General features: G+C 44.7%; 1 protein-coding gene across 1 annotated transcript in view; it reads left to right on the forward strand.

Annotated features, from left to right (window-relative positions):
• The window catches only part of CACNA2D4 (calcium voltage-gated channel auxiliary subunit alpha2delta 4), a 172,816-nt gene that overhangs the window by 57,650 nt on the left and 87,624 nt on the right, over window positions 1-27,542 (forward strand). The window contains exons 20-26 of the mRNA XM_033162586.1: window positions 2,376-2,437; window positions 3,802-3,869; window positions 4,507-4,552; window positions 5,772-5,869; window positions 9,297-9,390; window positions 10,264-10,359; window positions 21,781-21,908. Coding sequence (XP_033018477.1) covers window positions 2,376-2,437; window positions 3,802-3,869; window positions 4,507-4,552; window positions 5,772-5,869; window positions 9,297-9,390; window positions 10,264-10,359; window positions 21,781-21,908 — 592 coding nt within the window. The remainder of the gene's footprint in view (window positions 1-2,375; window positions 2,438-3,801; window positions 3,870-4,506; window positions 4,553-5,771; window positions 5,870-9,296; window positions 9,391-10,263; window positions 10,360-21,780; window positions 21,909-27,542) is intronic.

Here is a 27,542-nt window from a genome sequence, read left to right on the forward strand (position 1 = left end):
TCAAGTTACACAAAATAGCTCATCCCTTAGCGTTTATTAATTAAATATTGGAATTGAGATTTCAAGACTCCTTTGTGTAAATCTGTGTGCATGATATAGAGTACATGCACTTTACCAGTTAACATCAGTACTCAGACAAAAACAACAGGGAAAAGGAAACAGCCAGAGTGGGGAAAATCTGATGAAATTAAGTTTTATCTGTTTCTTTAATAGGCACCCCTGCACTGTATCATGTCCTGCTGTAGTCGAGAGTGTCTTGTCACTTTTCATGTCTGGCAGAAGAGTTACTCAGAAATGCTTAAAAAAATCTTTTATTACTTACTCCTCACTTAAAATAAAACTGCAGTATGATTTTCTCTCAGCAATTCAAATGGATATTTCTTAATACAAAATGTTTAATAGTGCCTATTTTTATCAAAGTCATTTTTCATTTTCTCTCATTTCCCTACCTTTTTTTTACTGTTTTCTCTTACTTTTAATATAATGACTTCTCTTCCTGCCCTATTTTATCTTTGCAATAACCTTGCGAGGTAGGAGACTATGCTAAGAAATACTGACTTGAACACACTGAACACACAAGGCAGCCCCTTGTGTGAAAGGAAGGCACTTCCACTTGCATAAAGGGTGCTTGTCTCATTTTGGGATTCACCCCCACCCCGAACACACACACATCCCACACTATGCCAGAGGAATTACCAAGTGGCTTTTCAGGAGCTGGAAGGGGCTGCAGGAATGAGATGGGAAAGCCCTGTTACAATTCTGGCATCTACTACACTTCACAGGTGTATCCTAATATGGAATGATTCTTACCTGGTTTTTAGCGGACTAGAATTTGTGCTTTTTATGCTTACGGGTGGCTGAACACTTTTATTATTCTTATGCTTTATTCTCTGTTAATGGATTTTAAGTGTTTGGTACGTTCTGTATGTTAATATTTTGTAAGTCGCTGTGAGGCATTTTGTAAAAAGTGATGGACCAATATATTTTTATGGCAGGGTAGGAATCTCAGAGTAAAATGTTAAAAGTGACCCAAATGCAATAAAAGGAATAAGAATCGGACACACAGAGGGAAGCCTTGAATCTTTCACAGTTATAAGTTGAGGTGGCCATTTTCCTTCACCTGCTCTGCAGGCTGAACATACGGAAGCCACCTGATTCTGAGCAGCCGAGACACAAACCTTCAGGGCTGTTGGGCTGTCCATGCTTGGCCAGTTAATGAAGTCAGCCAAGATATTTTTGAAATGCTCAGCTGGCAGCCAGCAATCTATCTTTGTGATGCATGGACAGTTCTGCCTCGATCCCCCTCAATGCCTGCTGTCATTGTGCCAGATGGATTTCCAGTACACTGAGGATTAGTGCTTAACGGGCAGGAGGAGGGGCAATGGTGGAGAGAGAGGAGAGAGAGAGACAGTCTCATGTGACTGCAGTGATAGTGGAAGTGAGCTACAAGGGCAGAGACTCTAATCCTGCTGCTCTGCTGTCTTCTCTCCCATGTCTCCAATCCCTTTGGTAACTCCATCTAGCCCATCTGTTGAGTTATGGCAGGTCTGGCACAGATAAGGCTCTTTGGAGGGTTTTGCAACACTTGAGGTGTACTGAAGCAGGGCTGGAGCAATCTGCCCACTGATTTTGCTGTTGGTGGTCTTTGCATTCTGATCCTGTCCGCCTCCATCAAGCATTGTGTTGCTAGTGTGCACCCGCAAGAGAAGTCTGAGCAAGCTGGCAACAGGTTTGAGACCTCACTGTCACAGATAATCCTACTTGGAAAGGGCCCCACAAGAACAACAACCTGTGAGTTAGCAAAGGGGCAAGCATTTGATGCAGGGCTGCTTAACTGGAGGTCTGAGGGCTTCCCATGGCAGTTGGTGTGGATGCCTCTGGTCCTGGAGCAAGGTTATATGGATTTAATAACTCATCAGAGTCACTGCTGCAATGAGATCTACTGGAAGGATTCTGCTTCTCTCCCAAAGTCTATAGATATTAAGTCTCATGGACTAAACTGTCATAATCCCTTCAGTGTACTTAATTTTTTTTCTGTCCTGAATCTTCCAACTTTCAGCAATTCTAGTGTTGTGACAGTGGGAGAAGTGCTTCTCAGATGCTACCTGCTGCGACCTGTTGGTGCATCACCTAAAAAACAAGGGAAATATATTTGTGTTTTTCTTCAATACTATTCAGTTGTTGTTGTTGTTTTTCAATTCAGGTACACCAAATTAATTAATCACTTCTAATCCATGTGATTTAATTGGATTCAAGTTTTCTTTAACCTTTGTTGAAATGCAGCTGCTATTTGGACATGACTAGTGGTCACATTTAAGAGACAAAACTACACTTCTGATTGTGATTTCTCTCTCTCTCTCTCTCTTCTTTTCCAGAAACGGGTTCTCTTCCTCACTAATGACTATTTCTTTACTGATATCAGCGGCACACCCTTTAGGTGAGTGGGCAGGTCCCTTAGAGCAAGGGTTGGGAACATGCGGCTTTCCAGATGTTGCTGTACTGCAACTCCCACTATCCCTGATCACTGGCTATGCCCATGGGAGTTGATCCAACCACATCTGGAGGGTCCCAGGTTTCCCACCTCTGATTTATACTTATTTAAGAACTTTAAAAAGTGGCTACAACTTACCTCTTCACCTCTGGAAAAAAAGAAAAGGGCATCTAAAATGCAGCACTTGATGTCTGGGTGGACTTCAGCTACAGCGCATCTCATTTTTTATTTTTTTTTAAATAAACATTGTCCATGTTTATATGGGCTAGCAGGTGGGAGACATCTGCACAGTCAGACCACTTGCCTTGGCTCACTTGTGGAGACATCTAGTTTGCTTTTAATTAAGCACACGGTAGTCTCGATAGTGAGGTTAATCTGAGGAAGACCTGCTTCAAGACTGAATTACATGTTCAGATATATCATGCCCTTCCTGGACTATACCAAATATAGGTGGAAGATAACATGCTCTCCCTGTATTAAAAATGAAATCCTGGGCCTCGGGGAGAAGATGGGGTAGAACACTTGATATATTTCAATGAACAGCAGGACTTTGATAAAGGAGAACATTAATACATATAGCCAACTCTGATTGCAGTCAAACTGGCATCATCCACACACCAGAGGGAGGCAGCTGCAGGCTTGGGGAAACCATCAAAGTTTGGAGAAGTACAAAACATTTTTTTTAAGCGTTAAGGTTTGGGAAATAGCCCAACAAAGAGTGGGTGTGACCAGTGGCCACAAAATACTGACTGACCTAAGGTGGAGAGTAGGGATGGAAAGCTAGGTAGGTTATGAAATAGAGTATCCTGGAAATGGAGATGGGTGGCTGGCTTGAGCAGGGTTACTCTATCCTGCAACACTTTGTTGCAGGCCCCACTTGGTCATAAATTCTCCCACTGACATCCCAAAGTGCTACATTCCTAGAAGGGCTACGCCATATGCTGTTACTTTTAAGGACTTGGTTCATTTTCAGGTCCTTTCTAGCCTTAGAGTTCTTTTACTGGTTAGTTGCATTCCTGTAATTTGGAATTTCACAATGTATGTTTCAGTAATGAGATTTCAATTTAAGTGATGATTCACTACTAAAAAAAAATCAGTTTTTCATGGCAGCATTCAACTTACACTATCAAAATCCAAGTTTTGAGGGGCTTCAAACATTTTAGAATGTTAATTCAGCAGTGTGTAAATGAGGAGAATTTTTCAGTGCAAGTAAGTTGGTGTTTATTACAGTAGTAGCTCCACCACACAATACAGGCCTTTGCAAGTCTCCTTGCTGGAAAACATTTTCTCTTTCATCTTTCAATCCACAGTCTGGGAGTCGTTCTATCACGAGGGCACGGTGAATACATCCTGCTTGGGGACACTTCAGTGGAAGAAGGTAGGATGAATGGCACAGCTTCATCAAGCAATCACAGGGAGAATTGATGGAGCATTGCCTTGCTTTAACACAGCTGGGTTCATATCTCAAACTGTTCTTTCCTTTGCCACACAACACTGCCACATCTCCTAAGTATTTGTTTCCCTATTTGAATCAGGAGCTTGGCAATAGATGCCTATTAATTAAATCCCTGAAATATATATTATGGAAACACATTCCCCAAATTACCCCCAAAAAACTGGTTCATATGTACCTGTAGTGAGGAACCTAAGGCCTGGGTGTGGGATATGGTCTTCCTGGATTCTCTCTCTGACCCTCAGGACCTTCCCTGGGCCACACCCCTTTCTCAGAATGTGGAATTTTAGAACCCATGGTTTTATAACACATCTAAACCATGTGATTCAAACAGGCTGACCTGTAAACAGGAAATGGAGTGTGATCTAAAGAGGGAAAATAATTAAAACACCCCCACAGCCTAAGCTCACATTCACTGAGGTCTAGAGGTATCATCTTCACCCCCTGAAAATTCACCCTCCCATTTCTATTCCTGGGGGAAACACAGGATACAAAAACATGTTGAATCCATAAGGCTGTGAATAAATGAGTCTTTATTGCAGCATTTGCTTTTCGGTTTCAGGTTTACATGATCTGCTGCAGCCAGACTTGACTTTAGCCAATGAGTGGTAAGTGGCAGGAATTCTTCTAATTTGGGGGGGGGGGACCTGGGAAGGGGACGAATGAGCTGCTGCTTGGCTTTGGGGAATTTACATTGAAGGCCTTGAGAAAACATGGTCCTGGCATCTAAGGGGCCAAAGCTCAGTGGCAGATAACATTTTTGCAAGCAGAAGGTTTTGTGTTCAGTCCCTGGAATCTCCCGTTAAAGTATCTTAGCAGTGTTGGAGAAAAGGAATTTTTTTGCCTGCTGCCCTGTATGAACCAATGCCCTGCCTGTCTTAAGGCAACAACATATGTTTATGTAAGTCTGTATCCCAAGGAACAATGTGGATGCTATGAAATAACTGCACCGTGTTATTTTAAACTTTTTGTGAGGAGCCTAACTTTCCTAGATGCTAAATAAACAACCTGCACAACCCCCCCCCCCTTAAGTTAGAACTACGTTTTCTCGGGAATCTTTTATTCTTATCAAAACATTCTCTATAGTTGCCCTAATCCAGCTCCATCACTGATATCCTCAAATGATTGATTGTTGAGCTGCCCCCACTTACCACTTAGCATGGATATAATTTATAGCTAAAGTGCAGAGCTATATTTTTGGAGCAATTTGATTCAAGTTCTTGCCTTTGCTTCCAGGTGTCTTTGCAGTGATGCATCTTGAGCAAGTGCATAGACCTAGAAACCAAGTAACATTCTTTGTTCCTGATGCACTGATATGGGTGCAAAGGATGGTTTGACGTTACTTTCTGGACCATTTTTTCAGTCACAGGACATGTCCTAGGGCAGTGTTTTTCAACCACTGTTCCGCGGCACACTAGTGTGCCGCGAGATGTTGCCTGGTGTGCCGTGGGAAAAAATGAAAAATTACTTTATATATAGTCAATATAGGCACAGAGTTAATTTTTTTAACATTTTCTAATGGTGGTGTGCCTCGTGATTTTTTTCATGAAACAAGTGTGCCTTTGCCCAAAAAAGGTTGAAAAACACTCTCCTAGGGTGTAGGGTCTCCATTACTGTGAGTAGTGAACATTTGGGTCCGGAGCTGACAGGTCTTAGCCATGGCAACTGTCTTCATTTATTCGGTATATACTGGAGATCAGATATCATGGGAGTTGTTCCAACTGAGGTTTGAGCTCCATCCCAAGCATGCAGATTTGCCAGGACATGAGTGCAGAAAAGTTGTCCAAAGGAACTTCTGAATCACATTTTTGGTCTCTTTCTTTCTAGGATTTATTGCATTACAGATATTGATCCAGATCACAGGAAGCTGAGTCAGTTAGAGGCCGTGGTCCGTTTCCTCACAGGAGCAGAAGCTGACCTGGAATGTGAGTTCTGGAATATTACTCCTGGACATAACCGTCAACTTTCCTTTTTTGTGTGGGAAATTCCCTTATTCCAGCGCCGTTTCCCATTGCAAAAAAAGGGAAAGTTGACAGCTATGGCCGTTTCCCAGTGCATAAAAAAGGAAGGTTGACAGCTCTGCTCCTGGAATACATCCTAACAAGAAGCCTTATTATGATTAGGGATGGGAGAATCTGCCAATTTCGGTTTCTCTCAATTTCTCATTTTTCCAAGTTCAGGTCTCATTTGCATTTTTTTAAAAGTCCTCATGAAGATTCATCAACATTCTAATGGAACACATTTTTGTATGCAATTTTGCCTTAGTATACACTTTTACAAAGCAATTTTCCATCATATGATGCATTTTTGTATATGATATTTACAAATAAATACATTTTTATGCACACTACAGTATTCGTGGCTGGAGAAATGCACTGCAACATTTGCAAAAGTATGAATTTCAAAGGATGGTTCATGTATTGTTTCAGAATGTGTTGATTAGGTAGGTTTGCCTTTAAATGCAAAATGAAATTAATTTTTCCACCATCCCTACTTATGATAGCAAGTTAGTTCATCTATATGTGACATTGTCGCTATTCAAGAGAGGTCTGATCCCATAATTGCAGAAGTGGAATACAAAAGCATTAAGCATGAATGAAGCACTGGGGCAATCAGTATGTTTAACCTGTGTGCCACATCCAAAATCCTTGTATGATGGAGAACCACAGTCCTGCCACGTCTTCCACATTCCTCCCTTTTTCTGTCTCACCTGAGGATTCCTGCTGTCCAGGGTACAACATGCTTTGAGGTCTATGTGCCCCCATTGTATGCTGACGATGTAATCAGCATGGCACTACTACCTACTCATAATTAATTCTGAGCCCTGCCTTGGTTTTCAAATTAACTGCAAATTGGAACTGGCAGGTTCAGCCCATGCCTAGGCAGATGGTGACATACACCTCTTCTCATTAATCTCCCAGCTTTGTTCGGTTAGTCAGAGGCATGCTGCTCACTGAAAATGAAAGTTGAGCTTTTGGCTATCATGGCTTTGATTGCTAGCAACTATTAATGTATCTGTCTCTCTTTATGTATTAACTTAACCTTTGTCTCCCACTGTCACATCTGCCTCCTTCATAGGAATATATAGGAAGCTGCCTCATACTGAGTCAGACCAATGGTCCATCTAACTCAGTACTGTGTGTGCTCACTTGGCAGTAGGTTTCCAGGGTTTCAGATAGACCTACTTGGAGATGCCAGGGCTTGAACCCGGAACCCTCTGTGTGAAATACAGAACCTGCACCACTGAGTTATGATTTCGTCATCTAGCTTCAACCTATCAGCCCAGTAGTCTGCCTTTTCTAGGCAAGGATGTTCTGGAGAGCAAACCTCTCTCCAGAGGCTTGAATGAAGGAGGACTTGAGAGGTAAATATGCCTCAATAACAAGAAGAAAGTTACTCTGGGTTAAGCCACCTATTTGTTTGAGCCAGACAGGGGCATCCAATATGGTACTCTTTAGATGGTGTGGAATTCTAAATTAGAATTCTAAAGCCAAATCTATCAAATTTATACTTTCTGAATCAATATGCTAACCGAATCTTGCAGTTTTTAAACATGCATATATTAGGAGAAAGTGTGCATTAAAAATGAATATATTAGTGAAAATAAAATATAAAATGCATTATATTAGTGGAGATTGTTTGCAAAAATGTGTGCGTTAATCAAAACTGCATATAAAAATGCATTTTTAGGGGAATTTTTCATTAAAATGCTGGTGAATTTTCATGACGATTGTAAAAATTGATGCAAAATGTGGAGAGCTAAATAAGTCTCTTTTAGCTGTACTGCACTACTTTTTGTATTTGAATTATTTTTATTGTATTGTTTTGTGTGACTTACTTCAACTGAAAAAGATTTTAAAAAGAAAGAGGTAACTAAATTTAAGTCTGGAAAATCGAGAAATGGAAATAACTGAAATTGACAGATCCTTCTATCCCAAATATTGAATATCAGAAAAGAAAAATGGAAAAATGAGGAGTGGGAAGGGGTGGAATGCCCATTTTGAGCTCCTTGGAAGGCACAGCTGACTGGCAGGAATCCTGAGCACTAGCACTCTTGCTGTGTGGTGAAGACATTCTGCAACTTGCTACTCTCTTCAGGAAAAAAACTTGCATTTTAGCAGTATCTAGAGCAGGGGTCAGCAAACCTTTTCAGCAGGGGGCCGGTCCACTGTCCTTCAGACCTTATGGGGGGCCAGACTATATTTTGAAGAAAAAAATGAACGAATTCCTATGCCCCACAAATAACCCAGAGATGCATTTTAAATAAAAGCAAATGTTCTACTCATGTAAACACCAGGCAGGCCCCACAAATAACCCAGAGATACATTTTAAATAAAAGGACACATTCAGAGCCGTCTCATCCATAGAGGCCGGTGGCGCGGCGCGCCAGGGCGGCGGGCACCCCAGGGGCGCCCCCGCGAGCCCGCCGGCATACCGGGCTCCCCCTCCCCAACCCGCCCCCGCCCCCACGGGCAGGCGGGCACTCGCGCGGGCTGTAAGCCGCCCGCCCTCGCCTCCCGGAGCCCCAGCTGGAGCGCTGAAGCGGCGCGGGGCTTTGCGCGACCTTCCAGCACTCCAGCTGGGGCTCTGGGAGGCGAGGGCGGCCGGCTTGCAGCCCGCCCGCCCGCCGGTGCGCGAGCGCCCGTCCGCCCGCCCCTCATCCTCCGCCCGCCGGAGTGCGGGCGCCCGCTCCAACGCCACGCCCCTCATCCCCCGCTCGCCCACCCCCCCTCCCGAGGGGTGGCCAGCGCGGGAGGGAGGCGGGCGGAGAGGCGGCAGGCTGGGGGCGCCGAGGGATCGCTGCGCCAGGGCGGCCGATCCCTCTAAGACGGGCCTGGACACATTCTACTCATGTAAAAACACGTTGATTCCCGGACCGTCCGCGGGCCGCATTTAGAAGGCAATTGGGCCGCATCCGGCCCCCGGGCCTTAGTTTGGGGACCCCTGATCTAGAGACTGCAGGTTTTAAAAATATAGATTCTTAAATCAAAATTTTAATTAAGGGTGAAGGTCAAAACATATTTATCTGGATGCAGATCTTCTTAAAGAATTCAGTGCTCCTTCTTAGCAAATTTGTTTAGGGTACCAACATTAATATGAAATACAGAGATTTTTCTATTTGGGAAATGTTAATATTTGAGATAGTTTGTGGGGGCTTTGTACCAAATTCTACAAATGGTGAATAAATACAGATTCCTAGATCCTAGCATAAAATTAGGAAAAGACCATGCATGCAAACCATGCATTAGGGTCGATAAATGTAACAAAATAAGGTATTCAAAGCTTCATAAAGCCTTACTTAGTCTTTGCACTTGGTCTTTCTCCTTTATCTCTCTTCATTCTCATACCCAGGCGATGAAGAATTAGTTCAAGAGGTGCTGTTTGATGCTGTAGTAACAGCACCCATGGAAGCCTACTGGACAACATTAGCACTCAACCTGTCTGAGTAAGTGCATGCTTCATAATTTAAGGCAGGTTTTGCCACATCTAAACATGTTCTTGTTGAATCCAGGCTAGACTACTTTAATGTGCTCTATGTGGGAATTATTATTATTATTATTATTATTATTATTATTATTATTATTATTATCTCATACCCCACCTATCTGACTGGGTTGCCCCAGCCACCCTGGGCAGTTTCCAGCATAATAAAAGCACAGCAAAATGTCAAACATTAAAAACTTCCACATACAGGGCTGCCTTTAGGTGTCTTCAGAAAATTATGTAGTTATTTATCTGTTTGACATTTGGTGGGAGGACATTCCACAGGGTGGGTGCTGCTACTGAGAAGGCCCTCTGTCTGGTTCTCTGTAACTTCACTTCTTGCAATGAGGAAACTGCCAGCAGGCCTTTGGAGCTGGACCTCAGTGAACAGGCTGAATGATGGGGGTGGAGAGTTAGCCTTTCCTCATAGGGAATGATTTCTTACAGAAAGAAAATATGAAGGTTGCAGTTCCTCAGGCCAAGAATAGAATACCATCACCCTCTGTAACACTGGAAGGTGGTAATGGTGGTGACATGTGTGCGGTTATCACAAAGGAACATTGGAAACTGCCTTATGCTGAGTCAGATGAGTCCATCCAGCACAATGTTGTCTGCATTAACTGTCAGCTACTCTCCAGGCCTTCAGAGAACAGCCTTTCCCAGCTCTTCCTGGAGATGCTGGGAACTGAACCTAGGGTATTTTGTATGCAAAGCTTGTATTCTGTGCCCCACTAACCTCAGGTTGTTTGGTGTAAAGTATATTGAACTGGTTCTGCAGAAACCTAATGCTATATATCTTTCTCTCTCTTTCTCTTTGTGCAACTGCATCCAACAGTGAGGCTGAAGGAGGGGTGGATATGGCCTTTATGGGAACTCGGGCTGGTCTTATGAGGAGTGCCCTCTATGTTGGAACTGAGAAAATTTCTAACAGGTGAGTCCTTTGGATGCATATCTCGGAGACATTCCTCCTCCATTGCCCCTCAGTGTAGCTTAGGACGACTGAAACCAGAATGAATGTGCATGGAGTGACCATTCAGCAAATGCACAGGAAGTATAATAATCATTCCTTTCAACAACTCCTTTTGTCATTGTCAAACCCTGCTACTTAATCTTTTGCAAATATTGAACTCCAAAGGGTATCAATTTACAAAGTGATAAAGTTTCCTTATCACATGGCTTTGGGGGTTGATTTCAGGATGCATTAAACCAGCAAACATTATACATTGATCTAGAGAGTCTAGCAGCAGATGGTTGCAGTCTCCCTGGAAAAATCAGGAGCCAGCCTAAAACCCAGTCACTACTTTGCTGCGTGTTTGTTGATTTTTTACTTATTACAAAACCAGTCTCAGGAACCCTTGCCTTCCCTTTCAGACTAATCTGAGATCACTTTTGGAATGTGTAAACGTCCCCCAAAGGCTCAGGCTTCAGTTTGATTCAGGGCTGACTATTGCTTGGCCCCAGAGCCTGTTTCATACATTAGGACTCCTTCTCATCCCCCTATGCAGTGCACAGGAAACTGTGTGGGCTGACAAACACGCTTGTCTTGATCGAACCAATGGTTGGGCTTTCACATGGGTATCCCTACCTAGGGCTTCTCTAGATGTTACCGTATTTTTTGCTCCATAAGACGCACTTTTTTCCTCCTAAAAAGTAAGGGGAAATACCTGTGCGTCTTATGGAGCGAATGGTGGTCCCTGGAGCTGAATTGCCCAGGGGCCAAAAGCAGATTGTGCTTTTTATTTTACAAAGAGAAAAGGGAGTGTTGAAAGGACCCGCTCAGCAGCTGATCAGCAAGAGATCGGGAGAGAGATAAGAGTCCCCGGCTCCCTTTCAGCCCCGCCCTCCTTTGTTGAATGTGCTGCAGAGGGAGGTTGTTTGTTTCCCCAGGACATGTGACTGGCTGATTAGATTATCTGTCTGGAAACAGTAGAAATGGCTCCCTTTCCTTAAGATTTTTCAGAAATGTGAGTTAAACCCCATAAAAATGGGGCTTTTCCTCTTTGCTTTTCCCCCTTTGCAAAAAAAGCTGCAAAACCTTTAGTTGATCCTCAAAAAAAAAAAAAAACCCAAAAAAAACCCTAGGGCTTTTCCCTTTGCAAAAAAAGCTGCAAAACTTTTAGCTGATTCTCAAAAAAGGCCTTTTGCCTTTGCAAAAACAGCAGCAAAACCTTTAGCTGATCCTCCAAACCCCCCCCCCAAAACCCCAGGGCTTTTCCCTTTGCAAAAAAGCTGCAAAACCTTTAGCTGATCCTCAAAAACAAAACAAAAAACAAAACAAAGCAGGGCTTTTAGAGGAGGAAAACCAGAAAAAAAATTTTTTTCTTGTTTCCTCCTCTAAAAATGAGGTGCGCCCTATGGTCCGGAGCGTCCTATGGAGCGAAAAATACGGTATTTTTGTTGCATATTCATGTTTATTTGTGCTCATGTTGCTATCAGTGCAGTCATACACAATTCCACTTCTAATACTATTTGAAGTTTCAATTGTTTTGGGGCGGTCAATACTGCTTCATTCCCAGTTAGTGCGTATCCTGTAACATCCTGCTGAAACCTCATAACTTTTCAAACCACAAATGTTCTGGGGAGTTTTTGTCCCACTTTTGTTGTGCTATAGCCCCTCAATTTAAAAGAAAAAGCAGAATAAATCCAGCACTAATGCACTATTGTTGTGTCCACAGCATGTTGCAGAATACACCCGCAATAAAACACCAGATCGGTGGGTCCCCCTAATGCGAGGAATAATGACATGGGTAGGCAAACTAAGGCCGGGGGGCCAGATCCGGCCCAATTGTCTTCTAAATCCAGCCTGTGGACGGTCTGGGAATCAGCGTGTTTTTACATGAGTAGTTCTAGTTTCTTTTTGTGGCACCTGATGGTATAGATATGTTCTAAGGTAGAGAGTGAACAGCCAATAATACTCTCTGCTGTTTTGATAATTCTTCGCAACACAATCCTATCCCAAGAAGTGCAGCTTCCATACCACACACATAAACCATAAGTGAGCATGCTCTCGATGGCACAGTGATAGAAGGCAAGCAGCAGCTTTTGCGGAAGATGGTTTTTCCTTAGAACTGTTGGTTCTACACCACTTTACTAACTGTTCCACCTCATCTCTGTAATCGGTTAGTAATGTATATGTGTAACATACCACTTTGCCTACCAAAAGTCAGTGCTTGAAGGCCTTTTTACATTGTTTACTTCTGTCTTTATTTAGTCTGCAGTAGCAGATATATGGGTGGGTGTGGGAGAGATACATGCCTGTTGTTGTTATATTTCTATCCTACTATCCTGGGCAGCGTAAGAGGTTGCTCCCTTATTTACCCTAGAAATAACCCTGTAAAATTAGCTGTGAAGTGTAAACCCCTGTGAAGGGAGATGCACTGATAGTCTGGTGTACTGTGTTCAGTCTGGTAGATGGTCAGGCCGATAGTTTGGTGTACTGTGTCCTGTTAAGCCCGGAGAGTGGAAGAATTAGGGGACACAGGATAGATACTCTCTTCAAATATCTGAAGGACTGTCACGTGGAAGATGGAGCAGGCTTGTTCTCTGTTGCTTGAGAGGGCAGGACTAGAACTAATAGGTAGAAGCTGGAAATTGCAGGGAAGCAAGATAAACCCTTATATGACTTTGGAACAAATTGTGTCATGTAGCAGTGGACTGTCCTTCACTGGGGGTGTTTAAGCAGAGGTTGACTGGCCATCTGTCAGTGTCCCTGTACTTGCATCCGGGCTGGCCTAAGACATTTTGGCACCTGAGAGGAACCTCAAAATTGCACACACACCTTGGTACAGGGAAAAAGGGATGAGTGAAGAGCTACACCAGGAACAAAGGGGGGGGGGAGTAAATCAACATTAGCAGACTTTTGAAGTGGGAATCAAAGGCAGTCGTGGGAGGAAAAGGGGCCTGCTCTGAATTACACTGGGTGGGTGCAGAATCCAGAAGACCCAGAGGACATCCCCAACGTTTCCTTCCTATGGGTGGGAGGAGACCAGCAGTGCCTCCTATTCACTGAGAGGCCACTGCAGTGGTGGTGTGGGAGTGCTGCTGAGGAGGCATCAGATCTGGCCTCAAAGGATTGTGCTGCAGCTATTGTTGCTACTGCTGCTGCAGTGGCAGGTGATGCGTTCCTTGGAGACCCCTGTGGGTCCTGCTGCCCGAGGTTGTTGCCTTATAGGTGGCTGGCCCTGACTTGCATCTTCCATTTCAGAACCTGCACAGAGCAGGGGTTTGGGCTATATGGCCTCCAAGATCCCTGCTAACACTACAGTGGTACCTTGGGTTAAGAACTTAATTCGTTCTGGAGGTCCGTTCTTAACCTGAAACTGTTCTTAACCTGAGGTACCACTTTAGCTAATGGGGCCTCCCACTGCCGCTGCCCCACCAGAGCACAATTTCTGTTCTTATCCTGAAGCAAATTTCTTAACCCAAGGTACTATTTCTGGGTTAGCGTTGTCTGTAACCTGAAGCGTCTGTAACCCAAGGTACTACTATAATACTAGTGAGGTATTACAATATGGTGACTGGCCCAGGGCTACCCATTTCACAGTTTCATAGCTGGAGAGGGATGTGAACCTGGATTTTCCTTCTCCTACAATATATCCTGCTTAACAGTTCTAAAATACAGTTGTCATCGACACCCTGTAGTTTACAAGACACATTGCTGTCTGTGTTCATTTACGTGCAGGCGTGGTTAGAGTCAAGATGCCTCTGTCCCCACATCTAGATACACTGGGAAAGAAGCTAACGCTTGAAGAATTGCAATGCTGCCTGCTAACAATACTTTTAAAGGCCTCTCTGAAAGTCAACACAGGGCAAACAAGGGCAGTGATTTGGCAGCAGAAAATAAGTATTATACTTGGTGAATAGGGACCACAGGAGCACTTGAATCTGAGAACAAGGGAAACTGAGTCTTTGTGTCCAAGAGCATGTCTTCCAGGCATGCTTTATTTTCAGCATCAGCCTCCCCCCCCCCCAAATAATGTTTTGCCAAAGGCCACAAGGAAATAATTGGCAACCTGTTGGTTCAAATCGCCAGCCTTGTTCCCTTAGTGAAAGGATGCACAGTGTAGCCTCTCAGTGTGTTCTTGCTACATCCATTGTCTGGAGTACCTTCCTGAGCTAACATGTGACACCTGCTGCTGCTATGATACTCTCATAACCAGATCCCTTCCACTTGCTTGTGGCAATATCTGTTAGTACATGCATGGTGTAGTTGTTAGTAACCGGATGCCTCGGGTAACAGATATTGCTACAGCTGCTCTCACATGAAATGACCAGACATCCTGGCTGGGACAGGAGATGTCCCTCTTTGCAGTGCCTTTATTCTTCTAAATTTATGAACATGGAATTTAGTGGCCTTGCTCAATATCCTGATACTGTACATTTTTTTTTTTTTAATCAGAAGAGAGAACCTGTTCAGGAGGCACATATGTGGCAGCAATGCACATCTCTATGAGCAAAAAGTACAACACTTGGAGTTTTTTAGTTTAGAGAAATGGTGAGTAAGAGGCAACAGGATAGAAGTGTATAAAATTATGCATGTTTCAGAGAAAGTGGACAGAGAACACTTTTTCTCCCTTTCATAACACTAGAACTCAAAGCCATCCATTGAAGCTGAATGTGGGAAGACACAGCACATAGTTAACCTATAGAATTCAATCCCACTGGAGGTGGGCAGTGATGGCCAGCCACGTGGATGATTTGAAATGAGGATTAGACTTTATCTAGACATATTCATGGAGGCTAAGGCTATAAATGGCAATTAGCCAGGATGGTTATGCTCTGCCTGCATGGTCCGTGGCAGTATGCTTCTGAAAACCATTTCCTGGAACCCACAGGAGGAAAGTGCTATTACACTAAGGTCCTGCTTGTAGGCATCTGTTAGAGCAGGAAGCTGGTCTAGATGGGCTATTGGTCTGATCTAGCAGGGTGATTAATTATGTTGTTATCTCTCTAGGGCATGTATATGTGTAGATGAATGGAACCCGAATAAGCAGCGTGCTCGCCACTCGGAATGGAGGATAGTGGGCTTGGAGGGTACTCCATTGTGGCAATCAGTTTGCATTTATCTATTTGCCAGGTGGATACAAGGAGTTTCCACTGCTCCCATTTCAATGGCTTGCTTTTGGGCAATGGTTACCAATGGTGCGGCGAAAAATCTACACATCTATACTGCAAGAATTTACAAACGTCTTGTACAGTGGAGCATGCTCCGCAAAGCAGCCCTTGATGCAACCTCCACACTTTGATTTTGTCTCTGTGTGTCAGGCTTAACTCCAATTCAGCCCTGTTGAACTGAAAAAACTTGTCTGCATTCTTACCCTTTACACATTGCACGTGGTGTGGACAACAGCTCCACCTGGTGGGGGAAAAGTATTACAAGCTGGACTTTCAGCCCATGGAGCTTAGATTCTGGTAGACTGAGGCCTAGTACCACATGAGATATATGCAGTGGTTGGTTTTGTTTTGTTTTGTTTTGTTTTTGCTAGGTTTACTATTTTCCAAAAAACCTTTGCTTTTAGTCTAATTCGCTTGCTTGGGCTGTTGCTGGATGGGCAAAATCTAAATGCAGAAATCAGAATTACTGCACCAGCAGTAGGCAGAGAACAACGGACCACATCTAATAATGTGGAAACTCATGTGCATCCCATGTGTATCCCATATGCAGCAGACTCTACCCAAACTTCAGCCTGCCCTGCACCACATTGGATCCCAGTGTTTACAACTGCCTACATGCTGGTTTGGTTTTTTGGATTAGGGAAATTTGCTGTGTTGATAGTCCTCAGACAGAAATAGCTATCATACTGCAAAATTCTGGATAATCCCACTCAGTGGTTTCATGTAGAAGTGAACCTTGAACCTTGGTGAACTCTGCACTAAAGGCTGCACAGGACCAAACAATATTCCCCAAACACCACCCTCTGAAAATAATCATCCAAGTAGGACTGGAACCATCGCAAGTGGAGCTGCCCACGTCAGCTGCTCCAGAAGAATACCATGGTCTATGGCAGTGTTTCTCAACCTTGGGTCCCCAGGTGTTGTTGGACTACAACTCCCATCATCCATGACCACTGGTCCTGCTAACTATGGATGATGGGAGTTGTAGTCCAATAACATCTGGGGACCCAAGGTTGAGAAACACTGGTCTATGGTATCAAAAGCCGCTGTGAATTCAAAGAGAATTAACAGGGACACACTCTCCCTGTCTCTCCCAACAGAGTTCATGCAGGTCATTCAAGAGAGCCTGGATCTGTCTTGCAGCCACCCAAGAACCTTGTCCAAGAAGAGGAAATTACTGTCTGGTAGTAATTACTTAGGTTTTCTGAATCCAGGAAGGGTTTCCTAAGACCTACCACTGCTTCCTTTTAGCAGGCAGGGACCTCTCTCTCTCTCTCTCTCTCTCTCTCTCTCTCTCTCTCTCAAGGAGGCAGTAATCCTAGCCCAGCCTCCCTAGCCCAGCCAGCTGTCCCTTCCTGTTACTTTTTATTCTCTATGAGGGGCAAGAATACTGGTGGTGTCCCACACCAAACCAAGCACTTTGCCCACAGCCTTATTAACTCATCCAACACAGCAGCACTGGACAGTGTTTTGGACTCCTCTTGGGACTCATCTAATAGTGGAGTCAAGGGCCCAGCAGATGTAAGCAATTTTATCTTTAAAATACGTTGCACATGAGTCACAGGGAGGCACTCTTGATACTACCACCTCCTTTGGGCCAAAGTTTAATGTGCCCCACACTGCCTAGTAAGATATTTGCTAATGTGATGTTTAATAAGGATCCATTGTATAATCTGATCCCGCATGGAAAAGCATAGTGAGTCTTACAGAATCATTAACGTCTGATTTCTGTTCATTCTGGAAACAGGTTACACTCAAAGAAATATCAGGTGCTTGGTACTGTGAATTGAAAGACTGAAACTGTATTAGTTTTGTCCTATTAAGCATGCTCTTCTTCTAAGGCTCCCAAGTTGGTGCAATAATCATTGTACTTGTCAAGCTTGAGTTAATTGCACCATCTGAAACTGAGATGATGTTCCATGTAGGCCATCCAATCTTGGGGTGTGTGTGTGTGTGAACTCCTAAAAGGCCTGGGATCAGAGAATCAGATCAAAACTCAGTAATAGAACACACACTTTGCATTCAGAAGGTCCCAGGTTTATTCTTTGGCATCACCACTTTTTTTTTTAAAAGGATCTGGTAACAGGTGATGAGAAAGACCTCTTCCATGAAATACTGTTTCCTGATTACAGCTGAAGCCCTTCTCAGGGTTCCCTACTTTCAGAAGCTAGGTGGGTTGGCTATCAGAGACAGGACCTTTTCTATTGTGCTGTCCTAAATGTGGAATCCCGTCCTCAAATATACATGCTTAGCATTTAAGTCCTTATATTTTCAAGGGCTTACAAGCATACAAATCACTGTCAGTATTTTGTAAGAGAGATTTAAGTGCATACTGGAGATTTAGGTTTTGCAATTAAAGTGCTCTGATGCAATGGTGCAACAAATCTACTTTTTAATAAAATTACTTTTTTGCAATGGGGAAAATGCACTGAAGTGTGTGGGATAAATGAAATATTAATGGAAATATATAGAATGACAATGGATACAAATCAGAATGAATTCAAAATGAATGCTAATTGTCCTACGACCTCTTCATAACAAATGCTCAATAAAGACTGAACATAGTTTAACCTTTGTGTAAGCTTTGTGCAAGCAAATCAGGATGAATGCTCAATAAACAGGTCATCTGGAGGAACCTTCAGACAGCCGGAGGTACAGATAATTGGAAGTTCAATGCATAGAATAAACATTAGTATCCTGGATACCCAACAGCTTTTGCAACTCAGTTTTCGATAAAAGAGTTCCTGCTATATGTTCACATATCAGCATTTTACTGAAGCAAAATGTTTTGGACATTTTGTTCTGATCTCCTTTCTTGATTGCTTTGTGTGTTTTTAAAATAGCAGAGGGCTCTTTATGGGGGAAATGTGGAAACAAACCTTTTTACACAGCCAAAGACCTGCTTGAGAGCTTAACGTGTCCCTCTCTAAATCTCCCCAGGTAGGCACAGTTTATTTTATGTCCTAAAGTGTTTGCATAGTGTAGCTGTGAGCTATAAAAGAATAGCTCTGTCCCTCTCTGCAGTGGTTCTGTAATGGGTGATAAAGTCACACTTGTACCGGTGTACAGTATACAGTTTGTTTGTTTGTTTGTTTGTTTGTTTTTAATGCTTCAGGGTCCTTTAAAGCAAGACATGACATACATCGTGGATGTGGTTTGTTTCACCCTGTAGCTGCTGCTGTTATAGTTGCAGTGGTTCATTAGGCATGCTGTTTCTGGGGGTGGAAGGGAAGGCAGTGTGGTGAAAACAGTAACAGAAGATGAATAGGAGCTAGTGTAGCATAAAAGGCTAACAGGGCAATCCTATGCATGTTTATCCAGAAATAACCACATGTTGTTCAAGGGAGGCTTATTCCCAGGTAACTGTGCATAGGGCAAAAGCATTAGGAACATAGGAAGCTGCCTTATACTGAGTCAGATGATTGCTCCATCTAGCTCAGTACTGACTGTACTGACTGGCAGGGTTTCCAGTCAGAGGACATTCCCACATCTTCCTGGAGATGCCAGGGATTGAACCTGGGACCTTGTGCTCGCAGAGCCGATGCTCTACCACTGAGATGGGTCCATTACCCTTAAGAGACTAAACCGTGGAAGTGGAAATCCCTGTTTCAGTTCATCATCTGCAATATCACACCTCATGTTAGTCGAATGGACCCAAGGAAGGGAGAGGACAGCAATGGGCCTCTTACCATATGTAAAGGTTTGTAGGGAAGTGGCTCCACTGAACAGAGTCGTCAGCTAACCCTATGAATTAGAGACCGTATGTAGGATATTTTAAAAACAATTTGAGAATTAAAAGAGGTGGGGAGATCAGCCAACAGAATAAGAAAAACGGAAGCATGCAGGATGTTTGAGTGGACAGAATAGAGGAAAATATAATAAGGGTCCCCCTATATCCCTGTGATTATGGTCAGTGGGAGATACAGCACTGGGTAGAGGGCAAGTCATATGTGAAGAAGAGGATGTGGATGTTTGCAGGCCATCTCCTCTTATGGCCTTCTATCTGGTTGCTCTCTTGCCAAGCCATCTGACCAGGTGGTGCTGTTACTTAATGCCAGGTTGGTGCATAATAATACTATGTTCATTCATGGTTTGATCAAGGATGAGGGAGCCAACCGGGCATGTATTGCTGAGACTTGGTTGAATGAACTGGGTGTAGTTCTTCTGACCCTGTTGTGCCCATTGCAGCACACACTGGCGGAGGAAGAGGAGTGTGGGGGGAGCGCACTGCCCCCGGCAGCACGATCCCGGCAGGGTGCCATCGCGGCTGCCCCCCATACACACGCTGGACGCCACGCCCCCAGGATGCGCGCCAGCCACGCCCCTGCCTACTCTCCGCCCCCTGGTGCCGGAGCATGAAGCTCCGCCACTGGCAGCACAGCCAGAATTATATTCCAGTTAGTGAGTTTGGAAGGCATATACTTTCTCATTGGGGATCTTCGTTTGAAAGGTGCTAGTAATTCACCCACTGTTATGTTCTCATATGGCACAAAGCATTGGGGAGAGTATTGGTAAGCTTATTACACAGGCTGTGCACAAAGCAACCTTGTTTCTCACATTGGTAGTTCAGCATTGAAGCAGGTAATAAAATCTGAGGGCTATATTGATTATTTTGAAGGAGGACAGTGACACTGTGTCCTGGAAGTGTTGAGAGCAACCTTTAACAACACATTTTGCAAAGATATTGACTGAAAGTTGCCATTAAATCTGGCCACTTGCTGAAGTGGGGGTATAGGTTGCTTACAAACTCTGGCAGATGCAGTTGGGGTCTCAGTAACCCTAAAGGTTGAATTGGTGAGTTTAGCACAAAATAATAGGAATGGGTGTGTGGGGGGAATAAATAGTTTTGCTTTATTTCAAGAACAACAACAACTCCCCTCCTTCAGGTTTGTAAAGTGTTTTTTAATCTGTAGAATTCTATTTACCTCAATGCAATTTGTGGTAATGTACAATAAAGGGGTGTGAGTGATTTGTCTATTATCAATTAAAATGAAAGGGCCTAAATTAGACATGTTTTGTAATTTCAATTGCTTGCACAAAATGAAGAGGACAGGTCCTAGGCTAAACTCACCTGTAGGTATAACAAGTAACTAATAACTTTTAACAGCATTTTGCAGGGTCATTTTGACTCCTTTGTATTGCCTAAAGTGCATGGTTTCTCTGTTTCCTTGGTGATTCCAGTTGTGGGTAGCATTGATTCCAAAAGCTGTAAGAATAAAAACATTTATTTTGTCACTAAATTAAAGGAAGAAGGACTCTGAAACAGCACATGATGATGATGATGATGATAATTTATTATTATTTATACCCCGCCCATCTGGCTGCGTTTCCCCAGCCACTCTGGGCGGCTCCCAATCAAGTGTTAAAAACAATACAGAATTAAATACAGTGGTGCCCCGCTAGACAAATGCCTCGCTAGATGAAAAACTCGCTAGACGAACGGCATTCGCTAGCGGAAGGCTGCCCTGCAAGACGAAAAAGTCAATGGGGCTGCCTCGCAAGATGAATTTTTTTTTTAAGCGAAAACTAGCGGTTTGCATTGGTGCTTCGCAAGACGAAAAAATTGCTCTACGAAGACACTTGCAGAACGAATTATTTTCGTCTAGCGAGGCACCACTGTATTAAAAACTTCCCTAAACATGACAATTCACATTCTGTCTTCCTTCAGCACTACCAGGAATGTGGAGTTGTTGAAGACTGATACAGAAATTTAGTTCACTTTGTTCACTGTTGCCAACGTTTGTTTGACCCCACTTCTCAAAGGAAGGACACACACACACACACACACACACACACACACACGACTGCTGCATTGCTCACTAACCCCACCTATCCCCTTGACAACCCTCAACCCCACTCACTCACTCACTCGGACCCTGGGCTTCCTTGGCCCTGTTGTGCATGCATGCAAGCAAACAAGCAAGCTGGCAGGTGGGTGGGTGGTGGTGGTGGTGGCAGCAGCAATGACAGGGAGGACATAGGAAGGCGCACTTGCATCACCTACCTGTCCTCTTGCTTGCTTGCTCTGCCAGCCTTCTTGCTTTTGCTGCTGGCCTGCTGGTTTTTATTTGGTTAAAAACAGCTGCATTTGATGCAGTTTAATGGGCTGTGGAAGATGAGAACTGGATAAAATTTATTTTTTTAAATATGTTCATAATGCTTTGAAGAACATTCTGAAGTACAATAGTAGGCCTTTCAGATGAGGAAAGAAAGAGACGCTTTGCTTTTCTTCTTCCAGGAAGTTCTTGACCCGTGAAGATAAAGAGAGCATCTTCACCATGGATCACTTCCCACTTTGGTACCGCCGAGCAGCTGAACACCCCCCAGGAAGCTTCATTTATAGCATTCCTTTTGAAGACCCTTCAGGTAACTCTATGTAATTCATGTGTTGTAATACAATTGAAGCCAAATCAGTCAGTAGGCAGCTTCTTAGCTCAAGTGAATGAGTAGAAAATTAGGATATTTTCAACCCTCGCTTCAGCCCACCAGCAGAAAAACAGCAAGCACAAACTGGAGGCACAGTCCTTTTGTTTTTGTAGCCATTCAAACATCTTTTAATTGGCCATTGTTACCAATGGGATTTACTCCAAGAGCACACAAGGTTGGATCCAAAGTTAATAGTGTATATACATATTCAGTTCTAGCTCTTTTTTGTGGTCACCTGGAAGACCTGGAACCTGAAATGTTGTTTTAAAATAACTGCTGAGATGGCCATAAAACACAGGAAAGGCCCACAAATCTTTTCTGAAATTTTTATTCCCTCTGTTAATGATGCTAAGGAATGAGTAAAAAAGCCTAAATTGCTTTTTAAAACTTTCCATCGGTGTATACTGAACCTGTGATGGGTACCACAGTGGTAAGCCCCACACCCAACTCATATATGTTTATCTGAAAGCGTACACAGGGCCTACATACATACAATTATATGTCTGTTTGGTCCAATTCATATAACCAGAAAGTTTGGGGGGAAAGTGCACTAACTCTATGCAGACCTTCAAAGGAATCTGCATAAATCAAATGCAGGGATACTTCTAGCTGTGAAATTCTGAGTGGTGTGGGAAGCAGCAGGAACAGATACTGACAGAGCAAGGAGTCTCAGGTTCTGAGCAAGGAGTGTGGGACAAGCCAGGGAGTGGTCCAGGGAGTCAGGGGCGTCGCAGGAGAGGGGTGGTGGGGGCGGGGGGGGGCCGGGCAGCACCCCTGCTGGGGGTGACACACCGGTGGGCGGCCCCGCCCACTGGGCTTTTAAAAAACTTTTTTAAAGTCACCCCCCCCTCACTGGCCGCCCCTGCGGCTCCGCCCCAGCAGCACCGAAAATAGCCCCCCCTTCCAGCGGCGCAGCTCGGCATGGAGGCAAGGGGCAGGCCAGCAAGGTGGGGTGCCACCCCCTCCTGGCTGGCCCGCCCCTTGCCTCTTTGCCGAGCTCCGCTGCTGGCTGGTTTGCGGAGCCGGGGCTTGGAGAGGGGCCGTCCCTCTCCCTGCCCCGACATGCACTCCGCCAAGGGAGTCCGGGCGGCGGATTCGGGAGTCTTTGCAGCCCGCAAGGACTCCCGAATCCGCCTCCCAGCACCCCTTCGTGCAGCGGCTGCTCATGCAGGCACGAGCAGCCGCGGCACGAAGGGGTGCTGCTGCCGGGTGGAGGCTTCAGGAGTCTCCCGAATCCGCCGCCCGGCACCCCAGGAGCGGGGCGTCGCGTGCGTCATGACGTACGCATGCACCACAATGCCCCGCCCCCAGGGGTGCCTCTTGGCTTCCCGCCCCCGGCAGCCAAGGGGCTAAGAACGCCCCTGCAGGGAGTGCTGGGAGCAGGTTCGGAAGAAGAAGGCCTCAACTGGGTTCAGCAAGGGAAACGTCTTCACAGAGCTATTGCATCAGTAACTATCATGCCTCACCTCTGCCTGGAGCTCAGAAGGGCCCTTATCCACATCTTTGTTAGTGCAGGGGTCCCCAAACTAAGGTCCGTGGGCCAGATAAGGCCCGAGGGACTTGTTTATCTGGCCCCCGGCAACCGCCGCCGCCGCCTGCTGCCTGCTCTTACCGGCGCTGCGCTGCGTGGCTGCCCACTTCCGGGTCGGAGGAGCACTGGAAATAGCTTGTGCGCATACGCAAGCATTATTTCCGATGCACATCTAGGTCGGAGGAGGCTTGTGCACATGCGCACAAGCTACTTCCTGTGCTTCAACCTGGACGTGCGCCAGAAATAGCATATGCGCACGCGTATGGATGTGCGCTCCCCCGCCCTCCATAACATTTGAAAACCAAGGTGGCTGCAGTAGCTTCTTACACTCAAGCGGGAGCCCTGTCAGACATTTGGCTTCTGAAAAATGTTCGAAAACCCCAACACTTCCAGGTTTTTGGCATTTGGGAGCCAAAATGTACGAGTACTAAGGTCTGTCTTTCAGAGTGTGTTGCCCCCTTGTGGTTCCAGTCTTGTCAGGCTCTGGGTGCAGGAGCATAGGTGGCTCCTGAGAGGACTGCATAAACCCCCCCCCCCCCTTGTTCGTTATTTGAATGCCTTCAGGATGCTACTGTCTTGGGGCAATTGAAGGCATCTCAAAGAGAGGGGCAAGAGGGGATAACTTAAAGGCAAAGCTGGAGTTTAGGTATTTGTGAAGGATTTATGTTGTTGTTGTTCAGTCGTTCAGTCGTGTCCGACTCTTCGTGACCCCATGGACCAGAGTACGCCAGGCACGCCTATCCTTCACTGCCTCTCGCAGTTTGGCCAAACTCATGTTAGTAGCTTCAAGAACACTGTCCAACCATCTCATCCTCTGTCGTCCCCTTCTCCTTGTGCCCTCCATCTTTCCCAACATCAGGGTCTTTTCTAGGGAGTCTTCTCTTCTCATGAGGTGGCCAAAGTACTGGAGCCTCAACTTCAGGATCTGTCCTTCTAGTGAGTACTCAGGGCTGATTTCTTTGAGAATGGATAGGTTTGATCTTCTTGCATTCCACGGGACTCTCAAGAGTCTCCTCCAGCACCATAATTCAAAAGCATCAATTCTACGGCGATCAGCCTTCTTGATGGTCCAGCTCTCACTTCCGTACATTACTACTGGGAAAACCATAGCTTTAACTATACGGACCTTTGTCGGCAAGGTGATGTCTTTGCTTTTTAAGATGCTGTCTAGGTTTGTCATTGCTTTTCTCCCAAGAAGCAGGCGTCTTCTGATTTCGTGACTGCTGTCACCATCTGCAGTGATCATGGAACCCAAGAAAGTGAAATCTCTCACTGCCTCCATTTCTTCCCCTTCTATTTGCCAGGAGGTGATGGGACCAGTGGCCATGATCTTAGTTTTTTTGATGTTGAGCTTCAGACCATATTTTGCGCTCTCCTCTTTCACCCTCATTAGAAGGATTTATAGCCTTGTGCAAACAAAGGATGTTGTGTGGACTTGAATAAGGGTGTTTACAAAATTGAACACCTTTGTTTGTTTCCTCATAAGTAGGTCAGGTGGGGCAAGGCCCCGCTTGATGTTGCCCACTAACAGATTATGAATAAGGACTGCATGACCCAACCCTCAAACACCCTTCTCCTCCTCCAGCACTGACCATCTTTTCCTGCCCAAGCCCAGCACAAACCTTACCTGGGCAGAAGGACAGGCAACAGTGGCAGAGGTGGTAGCATGGACACTCCAAGCATCCGTTCGTCACACAGACAAGGGACTAGAACAGGCACCCCCAAACTCGGCCCTCCAGATGTTTTGGTACTACAACTCCCATCATCCCTAGCTAACAGGACCAGTGGTCAGGGATGATGGGAACTGTCGTCCCAAAACATCTGGAGGGCCGAGTTTGGGGGTGCCTGGACTAGAACTACGCTTCTAGACACCCCTCATGGACAAATGACAACGTTCACATCGGCTTCCACCCCACTTCTCCTGTAAAGTTTATGGGTCCGGGGATGGGCAGGGAAGGTGGTGGCAGTGGAGTGCTTTGTGTACATTAATCTGGCATAAGGATTGAGTTATTTTTGCAGCTCATTTATCTCTAGCACCATCTTGTTGATGGGAAACTGACTTGTTGCTGCCCCTTAACATCCATATATTCTAAAGTCCTGCCAGCACAGGGATCTACATTTTTAGGTTTCAACCGTGCAACCTGCAACAAAAACAAGGAAGAGCAGATTGCGCTTAGGATGTTGATGAATGTTCTGTTATATGTACTGAGGCCTCAGAGCAGAGAGACCCTTGGAACTCATGTAGGTTGGACACCAAAAAGGTGGGGGCAGTAAGCACTATCCTACCCCCATGAGAACACTTGTATGCATGGCAGACAGGTGGTCAGACCTATCAATCATTGCAATAATTTGAATAGCTGACAGCATGTTGCAGAGATGAGATGGGGTTATTACTTTGTTTTGATGAGAATGGGGCTTTCATTATTTTGCTTACAAGCTGGGTGGTGCACATTTCATCTCACTCGCTAAATGAAGGTCTGTGTTGGTCATCATTAAATCTCACCTTTTTGCCGCAGCCGTGTAGTGATGCAGGATTCACTCACCACGAAAAATGACATACAGAAGGGTACTTTAAGGCAGCCAAAATTAGCCCAGTGAGCTCTGAGGGGAATTCGTGCCATATGCTTTCATTAATCACACAGCAGGTGTGTCAAAATTACACTAAGGTGATGGAAAGATGCAAGGGGGGACTCTTAGCTTTGTGAAGAGGAACTACACATGCCAGTGTATCAATCAGTTACCAATTTGACATGTGTTTGCCCCAAGGTTATACATAGGAAGTTGCCAGTAGAGTAGAAAGCCTCTTCTCTTCCCTTTCTCCTTCCTGGTCTGGTTATTGCTGAATGAAAATGCCTGTACTGTAGTTGGAGGGGCATGTTCATCAGTCAATGCTTTTTCTGTCTTCAGGATTCACTGTTTCAGTGCAAGTAAAGTTTCAGAAAGTGTTCTCATGGAATCACTTCTGTGGAGGGCGGGGAGGAATAAATGATGTCAATGAACAGCAATGACAATTACCACAAAAGAATGGGGGGAATCTATGTGGTCTGGAAACCACTGTGTACTTTTGCTCAACCCTCTTATGCATTCAGGGACTGTCATCACAATGCACAATGCTTTAGCTGCAAAGCTTTTTTTGGCATTGTAGTGGGAGGGTGGGTGGGTAGAGAAGACAGCAGCTGAGCAAAGAAAACAGGACTGGGAAAAAGAATATGAACCAGGATGTGAATGTGGTGGTGAGTGGAATGGAGATCAAGAAGCTCAGCCCTTCCCTCCTTCCTTGTTTTCCCCTTTGCGCTTCCTAGATTTGTCAGCTATCCTTGATGTAAAGCCCTGCTCTGAAAACCTTGGGGCAGAAATGCTAATAAACAATAGCAGGCCAGACAAAGGTTTGCTTGTTTTTTAAATATTATTTCCTGTTGACCCAGCCCAGTTCATCTGAGGCACCACCCTTGATCTGTGAGGCTCTTCTAGCCTCTGATCATAATCAGGTTCCACTGATTAGCTGTATTAATGTTGTATAATGGACATACTAATGTTGTCAGCTTTCACTCTATATGTTGCAAGTCCTAGCCTGGCTCTTTTGCTAGCATTTCCAGGCTGGTAATTTTTAAATCAAACATTTGCAAACTCTATTTACTCCAGCTATGCTTTAAGAGAAGGAATATATAACCAGAATGGGAGGAGGCACCACACACTCCATATGATACAAACACCTCCAAAAATTAATGTTCCCTTGTTCTAATGTGTTACTTTGGGTGGCTCTTTTGCAAGGGACCAGGACTCGGAAATGAACAATGTTTGCACTTAGGGTTCCTCTCTCCATTTTCCCTTCAACTTCTATGTCTTTTATATCTGCAGTTTCACCTGTTCCCTTCCCTAAGGGCTTATCCACACTTACCTTTACTCCACTCTTTCCAGAAAGCCTTATTACCTGGCCACCAGAAGCCTTGCTTTGGCTTTTGTGGCTCTTGAGCCTTTAAAGTGGCTACACTGTGGGCCTCAGGATGTTGTTAGACCACAACTCCCATCATCCCTGACTATTG

Source organism: Lacerta agilis, chromosome 10, assembly GCF_009819535.1.
Source record: "Lacerta agilis isolate rLacAgi1 chromosome 10, rLacAgi1.pri, whole genome shotgun sequence".
NCBI classification, from domain to species: Eukaryota; Metazoa; Chordata; class Lepidosauria; order Squamata; family Lacertidae; genus Lacerta; species Lacerta agilis.